The sequence below is a fragment of the Centroberyx gerrardi genome, chromosome 3, assembly GCF_048128805.1.
Source record: "Centroberyx gerrardi isolate f3 chromosome 3, fCenGer3.hap1.cur.20231027, whole genome shotgun sequence".
NCBI lineage: Eukaryota > Metazoa > Chordata > Actinopteri > Beryciformes > Berycidae > Centroberyx > Centroberyx gerrardi.
The window spans coordinates 23,218,737-23,238,209 of NC_135999.1; the positions used below are offsets into that span (position 1 = coordinate 23,218,737).

The following is a 19,473-nucleotide window of genomic DNA, read 5'->3' on the forward strand; positions in this document are numbered from 1 at the left end:
AGAAATGTGCAGCCTAACTGGTGTCTTAATTTATTAGCCAAACTTTGTTATAAATGTGCAAGACAACTAAAAGACAAACAAAGAGTCAAAATAGAAACATACAACAATAGGCTACTAATCATTTAGGCTACATAGAAGGCCAAACAATAAAATACAATAATTGAATTTCTAATTGTTACCATGCTCGTGCTCTCCGCTTACTAAAAGTCCCATCTCGGGAACTCGAGTATCAAAGAAAATCCCGACTTTTCCCAATCGTATTTACCTACTACTGCTTTGTTGGATCGTTCATGTGCCGCTGAAGTCGTGATTCCAATATTTCCGACAGCACCTGAACGCACCAGGGGGGAAATGAATCCCCGCCCCCAATCCCTCCTCCTCGCCTGACGTCACACCAACGGCTATTTGCATGAAGTGTTTTCTACTGCAGCTTCAACTCGCCTGCAGACCGAGTATCACCGAGAGGGAAAGCGAGGGAAGAAGCAGAGTGAAAAAAGGGAACTCTTGTATTTCGGTTTGGAGGATTAGTAAATCGACCGGAAAGCGGGGGTAAGGTGACAGACGTTACAGCTCGTGGAAAAATAAGAAGGACGGTTCCCCGCTATCGGAAAATGGAGCTACCCGCCGCGGGAGAGCACGTCTTTGCGGTGGAGAGCATCGAGAAGAAGCGCAGTAGAAAGGTTTGTGACAAGAGCACTGAAGGACATTTAGTGGTTGCATATCCAAAGAAAGGGGTATTAATTTGTCTTTTCGCCCCTTTCCGACGGATATCATGGTTTTTATTGTTTACAAGATGATTTGTAAGATGACGGATGCAGAGTAGATTGCATTTTGCTGTGTAAAGTAACGTCAGTTATCTTGTTTGTTTCCGTTCGCAGGGGAGGGTTGAATACCTGGTCAAGTGGCGAGGATGGTCTCCAAAGTAAGTCACCTTCTAAAAAAAATAAAAAAGCCTAAACAGAAGTGTGTGCGTGGGCGCGCTTATGGGCGGTTGCGCGTGCTTGTTTTGCGCGCTTGTCATGTTTGCCTCGATGATCGATGTGGCTTTAGAGTGTGTGCAATCCCTAATATACCAGTTAAAGGAAGACATGCCTCTATTTGAAACCTATTATTTAAAAAGAAGTGGCCATATTTCTACAGTTGTAGTAAAGCCTTTCCTCCATCCTACAGTCGTGCGTAAAAGTTACGCATTAATTATTACACATGCATCAACATGGATTACAAGTGTCTTTCCATGTTGTTTACAAATCTACTCCCCTAAAAATATGAGCTATGGGAGTATTTGTAAAGACTGTGCAGGGCCAGTTGAGGACCATTTGGTGTGGTGCAGAAGTTGCCTAGCTACACAGCTCAACAGATCCTCAGCCATACATTGTCAGCCACTTTTGACAGGCCAGCGGGTCAAGAGTAGTGCTGTTGTTAAGCTATTGTTAAGTCTCTCTGGTTTGCTCTCTCCACTCTCTGAATAGATACAACACCTGGGAGCCAGAGGAAAACATTCTGGACCCGAGACTCCTCGATGCTTTCCAAGACAGGTGAGTTTTAGGGTCGGACACACTGATCTTGTAGTAAAGAGGGAAGGGGGAGGGGCTGCCAAGGCTGTGGGTCTTCTCTCTCTCTCTCTCTCTCTCTCTCTCTCCACAATTTGAACCAGTGTACAATAACATTACCAAAACATGTTTGAATTCACTTTTCCCACATATCCAGCTCTTTCCACAGTATACTTGGGTTTTCTCTCACACGTCCATCCATAGTAGCCTTAAGTAATTTTCTTGTTTTTTTAGGTTTTTTTTTTTTTTTTTTTTTCCCCTTTTCTACAGCCTACTTCTAAAATATGCAAAACATATCAGCATGTAAAAAGAAAAAGTGCTATAGAGATAGGTTAAGTTACTTTATTTGTCATTATTCACTACACCTGTAGTGGCAAATTGGTTCAAAAGTCCAGTAGCCTATCACAACCAGCTAGTTGTGGCGGTGATTGAACAGTGCAAAACAAATCCTTAGCATGCATCAAACAGAACTGTACGATGATTATGATGAAGAGAACTTGCAAGAGAACTATTAAAACCTTCATTCTTGATATTTAGCAGTTCACCGTCTTTGTAGTTTGTGTGCATGTAGTTGTGCTTGTAGTAAGGAACCAGGCTGTCCCGCCATCCAGTCAACCAACGCACCTGTGTCAGCTACTGCCACCAGTTTCAACATGGCTGCTCCCAGTGGTTATCAGTGTCACTGTCCAAAATAACATACTCAGCTAAACCAAAACCAGAATTTTTGTCCATCTCTTTTATTTTAGCAGGTTGTTATCTACTTCATCTACTCATGGTGTACTAAGAGAAAGGCTGCATAGTAAGGGAAATAAAGATTCAAGTCAGCAGGGAACTAAACAGTAGCTTAGGTTATAAATCACAAGTCTGTGCACTTTCTCAAAATGTTGTGCAATACCTTACCAGCTGAACTTCCTCTGGTCGTGTAATTGTAGAAGGCCCAGCACTTTCAAAGTAGGCTACCGTGGTGAAATTAGCTGGTCGGCTAATTGCTGAACCGTCCATTGAGGGATAGACCAGACAGCTCCATGTGAAGGACAGTGCGTAATTGATTTCTGAACTGCACAGCGTGTAAAACTGTCAGTGGCTTTTCTCCTGCCCTCCTTTTTCGTTTGCTCACGGCAACCTTTCAGGGGCAGGTCACACGTTAAAGCAAAACATCGACAGTGCTCTGCATCTGCTTTTACAATTACCTCTCTCTCTCTAAAGGGGAGAGATTTTATTGAAACTAATTGCGCGTCTCTCCAGGGAGCCAAATCGTCTGAATGCCAGGCTATGAAAATACACTGAGTCGTCATTGTAATTAGATGTGAGGGAGGAGGGTGGGGGAGGGGACTGACATCACTCCTGTCTGCGGTATTGAGTTACTGCCTCGGAGAGACTTGCATGGAAACCCAGGAAAGTCAAAGAAAGGCAGGCCCGTATCTTCCACCATATGGGATATTGAATGTTTTTTTGTTGTTTTTTTGAAGGAAGAAGAAGCCTAATTTACAGCTATTGTTGAACTTTGCACTAGTGAAGGTTGAGCACAATTATAGGAATATATTAAATATTTGATGCTGAGTAAAGAAAGTTTAGGATAGTGTAAGAAGGTATTATGATTGAAACCAATGATAAAAATCTAATAGAATTATCGCTTTTATAATCTGTGTTAAATGAATTTCTCTTCACATCATGAAGTTTAATACCTGCGATATAGGCTCAGTATTTTTCTAATTGAGCCTGGCGAGGAAACCCTATTACATTGTGTTGCCATGCAACAACGGCTCATCTCTATGGGATGGTTTCAGTGATTGGTTGTTGTTTTCCTCTCCCACAGGGAACGACAAGAGCAGCTGATGGGATATCGCAAGAGAGGACCAAAGCCCAAGCACCTTCTGGTTCAGGTGAAGACTAAATGAATAATAAAAGTGAATTTTAAGAATAGCAGCTGTGTACAGTAAATACAGTATTTTCATGCATAATTCTCCTTCCAATCCACAGTGTCCCAAGGCGCAATATGGAATACATATTTGGATTGTAGTATTTCTAGAAGCTTGCTTTTTGTCATCTAGTAATTGGGTCATATCTTTGTGATATGCATAATAAGATTTGTACATTTTTAATGCAGTTTATGAATACTAGGTGGTATTTCAAAGGCAGTGTAACACAATATTGTCGTTCCCCTGAGTCTCAAATTCTGCGCATTTGTAAATAAGCCTTGTTTCTTAAAATAGGCAGGTTTAACTTTGGTGTAGGGAGTACTTGCTCGCTGTACATTATGATAATATCAATGACAGACTACCAGCAATAAATATGCTAGTAGATGTTAGCTGCTTTGATTTCTATAGGCAGCAGTTCCCTGACCTAACAGTTGTAGCTGAATGACTGTGATTCGTACATTTAGTGCATCAATCACCAATCCAAAAGGCCAGGGGAACCCCTCAGAGGAGCGGTTTTGTTCCTCTCAGGAGGGTGTTGGTGGTAACACATGGGATAAAGTCAATGATGGGACACAAAGCAGCCAGTGACATTCCTCCGAGCTGAGGTCACAGCCACAGGAGCCACTTTGAAATGTCACTCTGATGGCCATGGCCGTGGCTGAAAGGGCCGCACATGAACTATAGGAGGGCTGTGTGAACATGGGCGAAGGCCCCTGAAATAAACTGCGTGCTCGTTTGGGCCTCAGCAGAAGCCCTTTCCACATTCCAAGCAGAGTTCCTTCAATGCTGCTCGTGGGCCCCCAGTGAACCGTGCTTTTTTTGTTCTAGCCCAGGATAGGCACTTCTATAGATACTGTAGACTGTTAGGTTTGTTGATTAATCACATGTCTTGCCCTGAGGAAGGCCCTGGTTTTAAATATTCAATTGAAAGCATCAGGAATTCCCTAATTGCTCTTCTAACATTCACCAAACTATAGCCTAGTTCATGGACTTTTTTTCTGATCACTAATTGCTGTCTTGCTTCTCAGGTCCCGTCTTTCGCCCGGAGATCCAGCATCCTGTCCGATCTTCACGAGGCGTCCCTGGACGACGACGGCTGTCAGAAGGCCAGCCCCATCCAGATGCTCCGTTCCCAGAGCCAGCAGTACCAGCTGAACAGCAAGAAGCACCACCAGTACCAGCCGCTGTGCAGGGAGCGCGAGGCCGAGCAGCAGGCCAACGGCAAGAAGAAGTTCTACTACCAGCTCAACAGCAAGAAGCATCACCACTACCAGCCGGACCTCAAGATGTACGAGCCGCCGTTCGCCAAGCCCAGAGAGGTCAAAGCTCCGGAGCTGGGCAACCAGGGCTGGAACCTTCCCCCGGCACTGCAGCAGAAGTGGGTCCGGGACAAGGACTCGGGCTGCCTGACCAAAGTCAAGGATATCACCATGGAGCTGAAGAAGCTTCCGGCAGACCTCAATGGGCACAAAGAGCCAGAGAAAGTACAGATTCCCGCTAAAGAGGACGCTTCACCGCTGTCTAATGGCGTCAGCAGCAGCAAGCTAAAGATCGTGAAGAACAAAAACAAAAACGGGCGGATTGTTATTGTCATGAGCAAGTACATGGAGAATGGCATGCAGGCGGCCAGGATTAAAAATGGCGAGTCCGAAAGTGCTGACAAGCCACCGCCAGAAATTGACGGCAGCATGGAGAACCACCTCGAGAAGATGAAGCTCGTCAAGAAGCTGGGTCTCATGAATGGATTTGCGCGAAACGCCAAGGACAAACCAAATGTTCCTCGCTCTGGATATAATGGAGACGGCCCTATAGAAAAGGAGCAGTCTCCTAAAATGGAGCCGACTGTGACGGAACAGGATAAACATGTAGAGGTCAGGGGTCAAAAGCAGCTTCCAACGGATCAGCCTTTACAACTGACAACCAAGTCTAATCTGGTGTCCGGGCCTTTGGATAGGGGGGTTCTTTCCCCGCTGGACGGCAGAGGAAGCCATGGTGGATTTCAGGGACTCAAACGACACCTTTCTGAAGCGGACGGCGAGGACCGTGGAGCTAGTAAGAGGTTTTTGAGCTCCAGGAGTATCAGCGCTCCTAACGCGGTGTCCTCACCCCCCCAAAGCATCAGCACAGACCAAAACGGCCACCAGAGTCAGCATGGACACCAGGACTACGGGTATGCTGACCAAGAGGAACCTATAGACTTGAGCATGGTCAAGTCCAGACCTGAGGCTGCAGTTTCCACCGTGACCCAGGCTGAAACACACACACAGCCTGAAACACACACACAGACTGACGCACAAGCAGAAACGCAAGCACAGGCTGAAACGCAAAAACTTGCAGAGGAGGAAAAAGTAGAGGAAATGTCCGTTTCTAACACCGAACAGAGAAAAGAGGAGCCGTTTCCCTCTTTCAAGCCTTTCCTTGGGAATATAGTGATCACAGACATTACCACGAACTGTCTCACCGTCACGTTTAAGGAATATGTGACAGTGTAGTGGAGCCGGGGCCACCGACTGTGTGTAAACAACTGTGTATTTGTAGAAATGTAAATTAAATATATTGGTATTTTCAGATGCTTGAATGTACAAAAGAACCCCTGGGGTTTTTCATTTTGTAAAGGTCAGAAAGAATCACATTTGGATCCTTTATTGAGTTGTTGGCATATATTATTTCTTATAAGCTCTGGCTGTTCTTCATTACTTCTGAAGATTTTATCATATGCAGTATCTAATTTCAGCTATTTCAACTTAGTTTAAAAAGCAAATTTAGTATAAAAAAAAAAAAATGTTAATTGTCCAACCGTGTCAGGACTCTGCAAAGAAGCACTTACTCCTGTAAATAATCTTTCACTTTTCTATGGATTTAATTACATTTTGATTTATACACTCAACTGTCTACATCTCAGATAATGTTTAAAAAATATGTATATGGAGAATTTTGTAAGCAAGAAAAATTATATTGAAACATGGTAAATGACACTGTGTGTGTGCGTGTGTGTGCATGTGTGTGTGTGCGTGCGTGCGTGTGTGTGTGGGTGAGAACAGATGGACAGATTTAAACCAGGATGCATGCTGCTTGGACAGATTATGCCATTAGGCATGCTTAAACAAGCAGATAAAGAAAAATGAAGGACCTTGTTAATAAATGTAATTTGCAATGCTGAGGAAGAGGAGACGGATGCTTTCAGATGAAAGATTATCAACGGTTAATGTTTGGTTTATGCTTTCACAACTGCTATTGTGATTTGGTCTGTGTTCATGGGCCAAGCGTTTCTTGAACCAGGCTTCCCGAGACCTGATATTGAGCACAAGTCACATCCATTCAAACAGTGAGAAATACAACCATGTGACCCTATTTATTTTCTTTTCCCACTGCTTTTGTGTTGTGCAGCAGAGCAGGTTTGAAATATATTTAGTGGAGATTGTGTGTAAGCATACTAACAATCACTTACAACCTGAGAACTCGTTTCATTTAAATTATACCATTCAGCTATCTCTGTTAACACTGCTGACTGAACTGTGTAAGCCAAATAATCCCATCAACATGCTGTTCTTTGATTCAACTTTTCATGTTCCCTTTCTCTGCTGCTGAGCATTAAATGGGGTTTTCATGGCCCAGTATGTTTATAAAGGAGCTTGGTGACATATTTTGAGTAAGTTTTGCAAGCACATGTTCTTTGTCATGATCAAAACTGTCCCCTTGTGTCATACCTACATGCTTCTTAATGTGTATCAAATTGTTTAGAAACCCCTTTCAGCAGTAAGTGTGGTCTGGCTGTCTGGAGATGCATTTAACTCGCTCTGTAAGAAGGTGATCAGATGCACTTTGATGTTTTGTGTGCAGACTAAGTGAAAGGCTTCCGATGACACATTTTGCAATAATAAAATTGTTTGCAAGTGGTATTTGGGCCAACGTCAGATGTGTTTTTCTTTCTTTTTTACTTGCATTACATCAGAACCGCCTACCAGCAGCGTTGCTCTCAAAAAAAAAGAAACCCCATGACTCGCTCATCACATGGGAGTTAAACAGGCTGAAGACCTCGCTTCCTCCCGCAGAAGTTTGATACGGTAAAGACGGGCGGTGTAAGGAAAACATTGCGCTTATAAATGGCCAACCTTACTTCAGAGGTTGCTAAATCTGTGCGGGGGTCTATTTTCGGCACTGTGTGTATGTGTGTGTGTGTGTGCGCGTGTGCGTGTGTGTGTTTGTGTGTGGGCTGCGGGGCGCGAGGATTATTGAGGCCCATGTTGGTCTGCAGACCCAAGCCTGCACGGGCTATTTTCAGACGGGCATCATCTAACCCTGAAGCCTGTCCGGAACAACTATTCGCCACGCAGAGCTCAAAGCCCAGGCCGCCCTGTTTCCATCTAGGCCTTGTCTGCTGCTGCTGTGTAATATAGGAAGCAATGCCAGTGTCTTGCTGCAAAATTAATATTTAGATTGAGATCAGATTTTGTTGAGGCAAATCCTCACCTCAAACTCAATCCCACACTAAATTCAAGGCGTTCACAGATTTAAAGATGATTCAAATCGACTGAAAAAGGCTACAGGGAAGGATTTGCAACAGTTTCAGGTTGGTCTAATTAACATAATCTCTTTAATAATAATAATCTTTCGACGTAATGTAGCCGTGATAGTGAGGAATATTCACGCCAATGGTAAGACATCATACAGGCCCGTAGACTAGGCTATAACTTGTTCATGCAACAAAAACTTCATGACAATTAAGTGACAACAGAATGACAACAGAAACTTAATGATAATAGGCCTGTAAGTGACTTTCATAGCTGTTCATTAAGTCAGACAAAGAGGAATTGATTTATGGTTTAATCAACATTGAAAGGCCTCATTGAAGAGGAATATAAGAAACTTTGAGGCCCATGTTTCTTTTTACAGAAGTCCGAGTTAAACAGATATGCATGTCAGATGTGGTCTGAACCCTGTAATAAATCTGTTGAGGGTGGCAGCAACACAGCAGGAAAGGAAACTGTGCTCGCCGCTGAACCTGCAGGTGCTTGTAACCTGTACAGCGAACTTGAATCATCTCTTCCTCGCATATCCTACCAGATGCAGCCTATTTTTACAACGTGTTTCCAACTATGTGTCAGTTTTTCCACTGGTTACATTTCACCCGGTCGTTTAAATGAGATTTCTGCCTATTTATATTCCCCTGAATGGCAGAAAGACGTTTAAAAGCAAAGTTATGTTTAGAGGAGGAGAAAAATAATGGTTTTATAGACCGACATGATAACCCGCGTCCCCTGGAGAGCTTGTCAACAACCACAAACATCCCGACAGATTGTTCTTGTTTGTTATAATTTGAGTCGCTATAAGCCTTTACAAGTCGCATATGAAACCAGTGGATTTAACAGGAGACCGGTGTGCAGACTAGAGCAGGCAACAGGCGGGTTACAGTGAGAAACATCTGATTCCCGACACTGTAAAAGTTGTCTTCAAACGCGCTGCAACCCGGCGATTAAAATGATCGACACGGCAGCTCTCGACCATTTCCTCTGCTGTAGCCTGCAGCCCGCCAATAAAACTGCTTTCTGTGTACGCGTTAATGTGAGGAACGACAGAGAAAATGGCTGTCCTCTTTAGTCTATCCAGTTTCTTTTCTATCGCGTCTCTCTCGAACGCCTTGCAGCTGCTGCAGCCCGACAAATAATTGCAACGATGTTTCAATTTACAGGGAAATTCCCCGCTGGATTAGAGGCGAAATGATTTTCTATGGCTCGGTTTGCATGCACGAGCAAAACTGCAAAAACTTTGTGTCAAGTGTCACAGTGGGATTCATGGTGACTTTCGTTCGGTGTGCCAGTTTGTCTGGAAAATGTTGTGATTGGTTATGTTATCTGACAAATACGGTGATTTAAAACAAATGCTTCATGCCAAAAAGCCTTTAATTGTAAAGGATGTTCAATGACATGGCTTGATGCTTTATCGATTAGTCCGAGCAGCCACTGCTATTTCTAACTTTGGTCCTCCTCCCCTTTCCTCTTCCTCTATCTGTCAACTCACACTGAATTTGTTATGCATGAGAGAGTTGGGCCTGTAAAAGCTCTCTGTCATTGGCTTTTTCAAGAAAAAAAAAGTCACAGATGTTGTGCTGTTGATTCCAGCAAATCCCCCAAAAAGCCCCAAGACATTTTGACATTTCGATGGTTTCTTATTTCACCATCTTTATTTATTTTTATGTTATTGGTTAGGCTGGACTGACAGGGAAATTCCCGTTTGAAGCAAAGGTTGGTGAGAAACTGCAAAACAAATCGCAAAGCCTGAAGACATTCAGTCTGGATCATGATGATGACAGCTGGACAGTCATGACTGCGGATTTAAAAAGACCCTGTTTGGTGTCTATTTGGTATAATTACTCTTATTCACCTAAAGTTGTTTATCAGATAGCCTCAATCGATGAAATAGACGAAGCCTTGACTGAACATAGGTTCCCAAAGTAAGGTTCGGGGACCAGCAGGAGTCCCTCAGAGAATTGCATGGGTTCCTGGAAAAAAAATTAGGAAAAGTTTCATTTCACTATTGTTTCACTCCCTCGTTAGCACAGTGAGAGGTAAGGTAGGCTACATGGATGGCTGTTTTGATCAGATGTTTCATTCTCCATTACTGATATCACCACACCTAAACTGTTGGCCTATATAATTCTGTAACATCTCATCATAACAACAAAAATTTTCAAAGATGGGGTTTCTTGGGACAGTCTTGGTCTGTCTGTATCTATTTGGGTTCTTTGAAATTAAAAAAAAAGTTGCCGAATGTAAGAGACCATGACATATTCTATTATAGGCCTACATAGGCTATTATCAGTACGCTAGCCTATATTCAATTCGGACATTTTGTATAAGCAATAAGGCATTCAGCAAAGGACTATCGAAACTAAAGATAACAGTATTCATCAAACAGACACAGCCAGTGATCAATCAATATTTGTGTCAATTCGCCATTGCGGTATTGATCCCACTTTCATGCTGAATTGGGGAGGCAGGGCCTTCTCTACCTTGTGTGTGTGTGTGTGTGTGTGTGTGTGTGTGTGTGTGTGTGTGTGTGTGTGTGTGTGTGTGTGTGCGTGTGTGTGCGCGAGAGAGAGGGGTTTGGATGTAAAGGACGCGCCGTCCTTTCTTTCTGATGCCTGCACATTTGACATATTAGCCATTTAACAGACGCGCCTGACTCAGTGCGCGAGCAGGCAGGCTATAGGGTTGAGTGTCTTGCTCAAGGACACTTGGACAGGACACACATGGGTTGAACCTGACACCTTACCTGCCCGGTCTCTCTCTAACCATTCACCGCCCTGCCGCACGTGCAGGATCACCGGGGTTTCCCTTTGTGCGCGCACCGGGAACCGGCGGCTTGCCCAGATACAAGCCAACCAATGGTGTTTTAACGGCGGCAACACTGCTGCACTGCAGGCGCGCCGAGACCAATCGCATCCAGTACCACGGAGTCTGAGGTGCAGCCCATCTTCGCTCTGCACGGCGGTGCCATGCATCACATGTAGCCTGCACCGACTGTTTGTTTATGCATGGACAAATAGACAGGAAACCTCAAATGCTCGCAACGTTAGCTCCAGTGACTGTAGTGGTAAGCGAAATAAAAAGCTGGGTAAACCATGAGCTGCAGTCGGTGGCAAATGAGGCAAATCATGAATCAAAATCAAATTATCATCAGACAAATATCTACCTTTATGAAGAAAAATCAATTATATTTCCAGAAAAACACTGATAGGCTATTCTCTGCCCCCCTTAAAAGAGCCCATATATCCGTGACTTACACCAGCCTACTTATTATGATATAAACAATGAATTTTCATCATGAAGGTGTATCTGAGGCTATGCATGTGGGTAAACTCTATTCCACAAATAAAAAAGTTGTGTACAGAGTTTAGATGGGTTTACCCTCCACTCCTTCTCTGCTTGGGTCTCAAACCACATCAGCTGTTCTCTCTCTCTCTCTCTCTCTCTCTCTCTCTCTCTCTCTCTCTGCCCTTTTCCCTCTTGAGCCTGAAGGCTACAGCTCCGATTGAGAAAATAGCCTGACTTATTTGGCAAATAGGCCCATTACTGTTATTGTGCAAGCATGAAACAAATTAGCAAAGAATGTGATGATTAGCGACACAGGCTGCGCTGCACTTCTTCTGTAGATGATTTATCTTTGTCAGGCTGTCAGACAGTGGGGGTTCACTTTAAAGGTTTGGGTCGAAATCAGCCCACGAGACTTTGGTTAGAACCGACTATCTCTAATTAGAAACAAATGTTAAAAGAAACTATTTGAGCACCAAAAGTGGCTCCAGCCTATATGCTCCTCTAAATTGAGACTTGGACATTGAATGCATCATGGCATAGTCTATTTGTGCGTGTGTTTACAGGGCGGCATTTCACTAAACCCTATAAGGCTACAGCAAAGTCCTGCATCTAATAGGCTATCATTTGACACCAAAACATCGAAACGAGCTTATAACGACTAAACTTCTGGGGACAAATGGAGCAATGGCTGATGACTGTCAAGATGTTAATATTTTGTTACTCATTGGCCCTGAATTTTGACTTCGAAATAGACTTCTTGTAATTTTTGGTTGATCTTTGCTCTCCATTAAAAATATAGCATCAGATTTGGACCCACATTAGATGAAGGTAAGCGCCCAGTTGACGCTCTTGTTGTTCAATGGGCCTGTAAATCAGAACGAGCCGTCCGCCTATAATCATCAAGGTTAATTAGATCACAGGATTTATCAGGTCATATCCCTATTGATCTTTTGTGTTAAAAGCAGTCAGCTTGTTTAAAGCCCTTTCATTAACCTTCATTTGGCTGAAGCCTTTTTTCATTCTTTGAGAGGTCAGATTTCATCCGTTCTCTTGACACGCGCGGAAACGTCCTTAAACTTCTTGACACACTTCACCTAAAGCGACGTCATGCCCCTTGAGACAATTAAAATTATCAAACGGGTTTGGTTTGTAAGAGTAAAGCGGCTTTGGTCTCAGTGACCGATTGCCAACTGACGGCCCAGATAGGCAGCAATAATGTTGGAGTAGCTGATTCACAAAGTACAGCTGCGTAAAATAGCCTAGAATTACCTCCCTCGCGCACATACAACACACACAAAAGAGGAAGAATAAATTCGCTTGTAAGAAAATGGTTAAAGTTGAGAATTAATCAAAAATAATTAGGCCTATTCATTAATCAAAAGGAATTATTCAAGTAGTGAGGGTATTTCCAAGATAGACTAATGCGTTTTATTGGAACAGATAGGTGGCACATTCTTGGTCTATCTATTACTTAGGCTATGTATTCCTTTTATTCATTTGATGCTCTGTCAAGTCTTTAGCCTACATAGATCCCAAATTTTCCACTGGATCCGGCCTGGCTATTATATTCTGTGTAAATCATCATTGGACGTGTCAGATGATAGGCCTAAAATATATTTTTTAATTGATCTGACTATTTTGGCCTTTAGGAAAATACTGGAATGGGAGAACCTCTCTCTAAATTAAAGTGCCAGTCTGTTGTTGAGTATGTTATCTGTATGCATTGTTGATTAATGTATTATTCCTTCAGAGCAACAAGGCCATTTAGTCCATACAAAGAAACTGAAAAACTCTTGAGTTCACTGAGATGCATTGCAATACAAGAAATAGCAAAATCATGACAGAACATCTCATAGAAAGCCAAGTGTCGTGATACGCTATCAGTCACATTAAATAGTTATAACAATTTTAAATGGAATTCAGCAGAACGCACGCACATTGGACACATGCTAAATCTTTACAGTCGCACCCTACTCTAAATAATATGCTCTTCCCTATTTTCTTTATTTATTTAATAGGCTATCTCACAGACACTTTAAATCATATATCTTTTACAGCTATTAGTAATTATTATCTTCACCAAAGGTTACTTCATAATCTGTTTGAACTAAACTGTAGGTTGCATTGAGGCTTTTCAGAATAGCCTACTGTCCAGGATTAACAACGGGCTGCAGTTTTTATCACCTAAGAGAATGGTCAAAAACGTACAGTTAATATTATTCTATCAGTGAAAGTTTTATTTGTATAATTATTTGAATATATGAGCCTAATAGACTTGTGACTGTAATTGAACTGAAAATGTGTCAGTTGATGATAGCCTACTCTTTAAATTAGATCCTTATTGGTGTAATTAAAATATTTTTAGAGGTGGTAGTAGGTAGTATTTTTACTGCTATCATCATGATTATTATTATTATTATTATTATTATTATTATTATTACTGCTATTATTATTACTAGCCTATTATTATAATTATTATTATTGTTATTATTATTATTACAATTAATATTATTATTACGCTTAGGGCAATACATTGGACCTTAATGTATTAGCACCGTTGTTGTAATGCTTTCTTTCTTTCTTTCTTTCTTTCTTTCTTTCTTTCTTTCTTTCTTTTTAGGTGTTGCCTAAATAATAATATAACAGTGAGACATCGGCCAGTGGCCGTGCAGCAAAATAGTAAACTGATTTATGATATGTAGGCTAATTAAGGCAGACATGGAGGACTAATTAAGACAATTAGACTGTGTAATTAAATTCTTTGCAAATTACAGACAAGGACAATATTTCTTGATTTTATAGAGGATTTTTTTTTTTTTTTCAGTTGATGAATTCAGAATACCTGGATGTGTGTAGGGGACTCAAATCTGAGAATTGCCTGTTCAGTTCTCTAGTGTCTAGTTTCTAGTTCTAACCTTTTTTACCTTTTATTTACTGAGTTGTTCGGTGCATGGAGAACAATATTGTCCACATGTTTAGGTTAGTATGCCTACTCATTTCTGTTGAGTAATCTCAGAAAGAAAAAACACACCAAGATGACAGAGCTGTATGCTAATATAGAAATCACACAGGCAGACCTCAGACTTTCATATTTGCTTTATTGGACAGCATAATAGAGAGTGACAGGAAAGCCGAGGACAGTGAGGTGAGAGGCAACATGAGTCCGACTCGAACCCGCGCACATTAAGAGCAGGTCAGAGCGTCTTTTATGCGGCACACAATTCTCCTTTATATAGCCGAAATATCAAACAGTGTTTTTGATCTTAGCCTGGATGATTTCGGTTTTAATAATTTGAACCCTTGTCGTGTTGTTGTGAGTTATCCACAGATTCTGGCACCCTCAACATTTTTAAATTAAAGTGGACAAACCGCCGTAAATCTTCAATAAAGTCTACCACAAAACCCACGGAGCGCTATTATGTATGGCTACTGTTTACAAACTGGTGACCAGTATAGCCGTAAACTAAATTCAACCAACCTATACATTTTAGTTTTTCCTGAATGACTACGGGTTCAATTAAAATTGTCGCCTATAGCCTAATGCCTATGGAATAAGTTTGTCTGTCCAGCCAGATTTTGGATCGCTTAACATTTTAAACCACAAGCCGTCATACATCTAGACAAGAAATTAGACTATGTGATTTATAACCCGAACTTTTTCGAGGTTAATCTGGCCAGGACTGGGCTATTTAGAGGCTGAATCGTGTCAGTTTGGAGCCGCTGAATAGAATTTTGCCTGACAGAAACAGTAGACTGAACCTGCGCTTGGTCTAAAACAGCAATGACAAGTCAAGCGAAATGAACGCTGCCTGCCTTTTCCTGCGGATATACAGTTTTTTTTAAAGATCATATAGGCGATACAGCTTGTTTGCCTATAACGGACTAATATGAAAACCCCAGCCAAAAGAGTTTATTGCATTTGCTGATAAACACATTTCTGGATAGACTAAACGAAAATGAGGGGTGTTTAATGTGCTGTTTCCCCTCCTTCGTTGGAATCAAACTCTGCTGTTAATCCCTTGTTTCTGTCTTTACATGACAAAACTTCCGCACGTTCTGTTTTGATGACATGCGTTCTGAAGATCTCAGACCGTTCCGCGAAATGTTCCACTCGGCCGCGCGCGAAAAAGCCACCATTTTCCCCCAAGAATTCACAAGTGCACGCTCCTCCCCCTCACTTAGCAACCCCGAGCACGTAGCAACGGCTGAACCAATGGGCGTTCCGCAAACGGTTCCACCGACTGCGGTTCCTAGGCAACGCTGTAAAAAAAATGCGCTGACGTCTTTCTCTGTTCGGGAGTATTATGGTCTGTCGGGAATTCAGAGTGGCTGGGACTGGAGAAAAATATCTGCCCAGCTAGCGTCCACCAAGCTAACGGTAGGTAGACTGGAGTAAACATGGAGCTGTCTGCTGTCGGGGAGAGGGTGTTCGCTGCCGAGTCGATCATCAAACGGAGGATAAGGAGGGTAGGTGTGCGATGTAATGTACCGTTTTGCTCCCGGGGCGTTGAATTTAATGCACCACCACTGCACTATATATCTATTGCCTTGCAAGCTAACCAAGTAGTGTCTTTCTGTTTCTGATGGCATGCAGGGTCGGATTGAATACCTAGTGAAATGGAAGGGCTGGTCTCCCAAGTAAGTCCTGCTATATTATGTCTCTTGCATATTTGCGATCCTCGGCCGGCGTGTCGGTGCTGTCTCCTCCGCTGAGGCTGCCGTTAGCCCGCTAACGCTGCTAGCAAGACAGCCGGATTAGTGGCAAAGTAAGCGTAGCACGCTGGAGATGTTAGCTTGCAGGCTAACGCTGTGGCCATCCATCTAGTGTGTGTGTATATGTGTGTGTGTGTGTGCGCACTGTGTGCAGACAGCGCTTTCCTTCTTGGTGTAAATTCATGTTTTGTTCCGCAGATATAGCACTTGGGAACCGGAGGAGAATATTTTGGACTCACGCCTCTTTGTCGCTTTCGATGAAAGGTAAGATGTCTGGCCTTTACACGGAGTGAATGTAACATGTCCAATAAATGAAAGGTGTCCTCGGTGCACTTCGCTCCCCTGACACTCAAAATGGGTGTCTGCTGCTATTTTTCATAGGGAGCGTGAAAGGGAACTGTATGGGCCCAAAAAGAGAGGACCGAAACCCAAGACATTCCTCCTCAAGGTAAATTAGCAACGTTGTTTAGTGTTTTTATGGCGTGCGTGGTTACGGCTAATGTTATGGGCATGTAAACAAGTCAAATTCTCGTACAATACAAACAAATTTCCATGCAATATGCCATGTGCATTCTCAATCGGGTTACTTAATTGCACTGTCGTGTTCACTTCAAACACCTGTAATTACAAAAGAAAAGAGGCCTCATTGTATTTTCGCCTAAGTTAAATGCACAAGGTTCCTTCATTATGCTAATCAGGCACATTAAACACTCAATAATGGATGTGTATCTCGGCTTGTGTATTAGCTAATGGGGCACTCTGTAAATTCCCATTTGTTGTTGGCCCACAAGAATTGATTATTTGTTAACATTATTTATCTTCACAAATGGCCAGTAGGCCCACATGATTGTTTATGAGCCGCTGTTGAAGCGGTGTGCTGTTAAAGTCCTCCGTCTTTTGTAAAATCCGTTTTTTATCGCAGTATTCGTCTATAACAAACTCATTAAATACAGACGCAAATGTGTTGATGTTTAATTCGAATGGAATCAGTTGAATAAAGCATCATAACGTGTAGATGTGATCAACAAGAGCTTTTAAGCTTTTCAGGACAACGAACCGTGAAAATTGCTTAATGACCGACAGTTTATCTTGAACTAAATACCAGAGTCTCTGTTGACAGGGCTGTTGTTTAAAAAAGGGGGTTGTGGAATTTCACAAATAGAAACTGTAGCCTGATACACTGTTTGTTCTTGTTCTTTTTGTTGTTTTTGCAGTACTATAACATAGGCTAATTGCAGGCCCATATCACCTCTTTATTAGACCATTATTACATTAGTAGTTTTCTAGGCTGACTGTGATAGCTGTGCCCAACTTTAGGCATCAGGCATTAATTGAAATTAACCAACTATGAAATTAATTTAAATACTTGGACTGGAGTAATGTCTGTGAGCGTATCATTTTAAAAGTTGGTCTTGTTTTCATTCTTTTCCAATCAGGCTCAAGCTAAAGCTAAAGCCAAGTCCTATGAGTTCAGGAGTGAGGCGGTGCGAGGGATGCGTGTCACCTACCCGACCCCGGAGCCGGTCATTACCCCCAGGGCCAGAGAGGGCCTGAGAGCCGTCGTTCCCACCATCTTCCCGCCCAGCACCGTCAACCGCGGGGAGAGCGTACGCGTCCGGCCGCCAGAACCAGCCCGCGATCACCAGCCATCTAGCCACCAGCCACCAAGCCCTGACGGACTCATTCACATACCCAAAAAAAGAGGCCCGAAGCCCAAGCTCCGCTTCAAAGACAGCGGCTCCGGCCCCGCGGTGTCCGAGTCCCACAAGAGGAGAGCAGAGGAGCAGCTGAGCTACAGCGCCCACAAACTGGCCAAGCTGCAAGGGGGAGAAGAGAGGGGATCTGAGATGAGGCTGATCAAACTGTCCCACAGACACCCAGAGAACCACGGCCACGCCCACAAACACCAGCACCACCACCACCACCACCATCACCACCACACACACATCCGGGGCATCTCCAGCGGAGGCTCGTACAAGCAGCTGTACTCAGACCGCGGCCTCCATCCGCACAGGACAGACTCGGAGTCACACAGGACTAAGGACGGCTCCAGCTACCTGGCGCCTGCGCACTTCAAGCACCAGTCCAAAATGAGCCAGAGCCAGAACCGGCCCGCCGAGCTTTCACACATGGAGAAACCTTCCTTCTTGGACCGGCCGTCCCCGACCCGGCTCCTCGACGACCTGGACGAAGTGACGTGGAGGCCGACCCTCAGCAACGTGGAAAAGATCCTGGTTACGGACGTGACCACCAACTTCCTGACCGTCACCATCAAGGAGAGCAGCACTTCTAAAGGCTTCTTCAAAGACAAAAGATGATTTCTTGACTGATTTCTTTACACCGCATTCATCGTTTTCTCAAACTTGTATCAAAATCATTTTGAAGTTTATAGGATATAGTGTGATTAAGCAAAGCAGTTTTTGTATGTAATGTATAAAGGCAAATTACAGAATGTGCATATGTGTATATATTATAAAGTTGGACATCTATTTAATGTATTGACCAAATCAAATGAAGTCCATTTCACAACATGCATTGGTTGACATGAAAAAGTTGCATGTACCCTTTGCTGCAGCTGGCTACCTTGTGTACAGAGCTTGTGAATTTTACTATTTTCCAAGTGTGACAATTTATAGAATATAAATTTTATTTTTCAGTCTCTGTTCCAGCCTGGACTGTAGAACAGCAAATTGAGCTCAAGCTGATAAATTGAGTGAGAATAGGTGAGGCCTAGATATTTGGACCCAGTTTGGGGATTGAATATTCCTCTATAATTTCAAATGACTGAGCTGCCGTTTGGTCCGTTTGACCGTTTGGTTATGTAGGCCCTGTATTTAAAAATAGTAATAAAAACGTTTCTCAAGCACTTTTGAAAAGAATTTAATCAAGAAAGAATCCGTTTGTGTTGCATTCAAAGGCCGAGCTCATCTGTCGGCCGAGGTTGTAATGTTTCTTCCATTTTTAATTGTAAGCGAAATAAGTAAATAAATTCAAGACGGACACGTTAAGAGTTTTTCCAAGACGCTTAGCTACATTTTTGCATTAACATAGTATATTCGTACATTTTCATAGAAAACTTTCATGAAGCTTTGATGTAACAACATAATCGCAGTTGGTGTCAAATCGCTTTTTAGACGCTTTCCAATAAATTCTTTGAATTTTCTCATTTTCTTGTGTGTTTTTTTTCTGTCATATTTTAGGTTTTATTTATTTAACTCAGCAATTTAAATAAAAAGCAAGCCAGTCGGTCTTATGTGAAATAACCTTTAAAGGCAGTAGGACTAGATTAATAACGTGACAGCCTAAACACATAAATGAAGCATTATTATGTGATATATCCCAACCTTTAACGCCATTAGGCCTGTAGTCCGCAATCTAAATTATTAGGATTATTTTATATAAATTCAAGGACTTCCTCGTGTGTAAACTATGCTATTAGGAAATGTATCTTTTTGAGAAAACAACCCGTTCCGTAAT

General features: G+C 42.5%; 2 protein-coding genes across 3 annotated transcripts in view; both read left to right on the forward strand.

Annotated features, from left to right (window-relative positions):
• Window positions 1-458: 458 nt before the first annotated feature.
• On the forward strand, window positions 459-7,366 carry LOC139924848 (E3 SUMO-protein ligase CBX4-like). The gene is made up of 5 exons (XM_071916043.2): window positions 459-680; window positions 879-922; window positions 1,470-1,535; window positions 3,367-3,433; window positions 4,498-7,366. The coding sequence occupies exons 1-5, from the start codon at window positions 612-614 to the stop codon at window positions 5,959-5,961; spliced, it is 1,710 nt and encodes a 569-aa protein (XP_071772144.2). The 5' UTR covers window positions 459-611; the 3' UTR covers window positions 5,962-7,366.
• Window positions 7,367-15,604: 8,238 nt separating this feature from the next.
• The window catches only part of cbx8b (chromobox homolog 8b), a 79,008-nt gene continuing 75,139 nt past the window's right edge, over window positions 15,605-19,473 (forward strand). Inside the window, exons 1-5 of one of the 2 annotated variants that reach the window (XR_011785242.1) lie at window positions 15,605-15,750; window positions 15,878-15,921; window positions 16,195-16,260; window positions 16,378-16,444; window positions 17,433-19,107. Coding sequence is in view for 1 of the 2 variants with exons in the window: in XM_071916033.1 (XP_071772134.1) it covers window positions 15,682-15,750; window positions 15,878-15,921; window positions 16,195-16,260; window positions 16,378-16,444; window positions 17,433-18,314 (1,128 nt within the window). In the remaining variant the exon portion in view is untranslated. Of the gene's footprint in view, window positions 15,751-15,877; window positions 15,922-16,194; window positions 16,261-16,377; window positions 16,445-17,432; window positions 19,129-19,473 lie in introns of those variants that run through there. The other variant, XM_071916033.1, reaches the window with a different exon arrangement.

Coding starts and splice junctions, on each gene's coding strand:
- LOC139924848 (XM_071916043.2), top strand. CDS start 612: ATGGAGCTACCCGCCGCGGGAGAGCACGTCTTTGCGGTGGAGAGCATC. Junction 681..878: donor AGAAGAAGCGCAGTAGAAAG/GTTTGTGACAAG, acceptor TTCCGTTCGCAG/GGGAGGGTTGAATACCTGGT. Junction 923..1,469: donor TGGCGAGGATGGTCTCCAAA/GTAAGTCACCTT, acceptor CTCTCTGAATAG/ATACAACACCTGGGAGCCAG.